The sequence below is a fragment of the Malurus melanocephalus genome, unplaced genomic scaffold (genome assembly GCF_030028575.1).
Source record: "Malurus melanocephalus ecotype Western Australia unplaced genomic scaffold, MMel_1.1 scaffold_5760, whole genome shotgun sequence".
Lineage (NCBI taxonomy): Eukaryota > Metazoa > Chordata > Aves > Passeriformes > Maluridae > Malurus > Malurus melanocephalus.
Genome location: NW_026628991.1, coordinates 486 through 1733, shown reverse-complemented (window position 1 = coordinate 1733; position 1248 = coordinate 486). Strand labels below are relative to the sequence as shown.

Below are 1248 nucleotides of genomic sequence, written 5' to 3'. Positions count from 1 at the left end.
TTCCCCCGCTCACCGTCGATCCGGTTCCCCTGCAGGTAGAGATTCTCCAGGTTGGTGTTGACRCGCGGGATCTTCCTCAGCCGGTTGTAGGACAGGTCCAACTCCAGGATGCTGCTGCTGTTGAAGGTGTTGCTGGACAGCCCTTGGTTGGTCAGRCCATTGTGGGACATCCTGAGGTACAGGAGCCTTGGTGACACCTGGAAATACTCATCAGGAATGGTGTTGATGTAGTTGTACTCCAGGTACAGCTGCTCCAAGGACGCCGGCAGCCCGTCGGGCACCTTCCTCAGGTTGTTGTAGCTCAGATCGGCCAAAATCAACAATTTCAGCCCCTTGAGGGAGGCGCCCATCTCGAAGATGAARTTGTGGCTGAGGTAGAGCGCCGTGAGGTTCTCCAGCCCCTCCAGAGCGCCGGCGGGCACCTTGGAGATGTGGTTGTAGGAGAGGTGGAGCTCCCTCAGCGAGCGCGGCAGCGGGCTGGGCAGCCGCGTCAGGTTGTTGTTGTTCATGTAGAGCCTCTCCAAACGCCTCAATTTACCAAAAACCTTCTTGCCCACCCTGTCGCTGCTAATCTGGTTGTTGTGCAGCGCCAGCCACTCCAGCTCGGTGGCGTTGTCGAAGGCGCCCTCCTGGATGGCGGCGATGAGGTTGTTCTGGAAGTAGACGTACTTCATCCGCGACGGCACGAAGGGCAGGTAGCGCAGGTTGCGCGTGTCGCAGTACATGGCCGACGAGAAGTTGGGGGGACAGTCACACTCTTGGGGACAGCGCCAGGGCGGGGTTTGCAGCGGTTCTGGCTCCGGCTCGGGCTCCGTGTCGGGCCCRGAGGGGTAGGAGTAGGCGTACGCGGGGCTTTCCTCCTCGTAGTAGGGGATGTAGTTGTAGGAGGAGACGCGGGATTGCCGCAGGTAGTACTGGAGCCACGCCAGGTCCTCCTCCTCGTTGTACTGGCCCAGCGAGGCCCYGCAGAGCCCGGCCAGGATCAGGATGGTGGCCCAAGGCATGGCTGGAGGGACCTGCGGGGACAGAGATGGGGGACAGTGAGATGGGGATGCCCAGGGGTGGGGTGTGGGTGCAGCAGAGAGGGAGGAGCGGGAAATGAGGGAATTCTGCCCAAAAAAACAGCTGTGGACACCGGGTGACCTGATTGTCACCCTGGTCACCTTGGAGAAACCTTCAGCCTGGTGGGGATTTGGGAAAAATCAGTAGGGGTTTGGGAAAAAAACAGTGGGGATTTGGGATGAAACA

General features: G+C 59.9%; 1 protein-coding gene across 1 annotated transcript; it reads right to left on the bottom strand.

Moving 5' to 3' along the window:
- Nucleotides 1–13: 13 nt before the first annotated feature.
- FMOD (fibromodulin) lies at nucleotides 14–1006 on the bottom strand (the record flags this gene model as incomplete). Its single annotated transcript, XM_057389423.1, has 1 exon — nucleotides 14–1006. A coding segment is annotated over exon 1 (991 nt), but the record flags the coding sequence as incomplete, so codon positions are not given.
- Nucleotides 1007–1248: the final 242 nt, after the last annotated feature.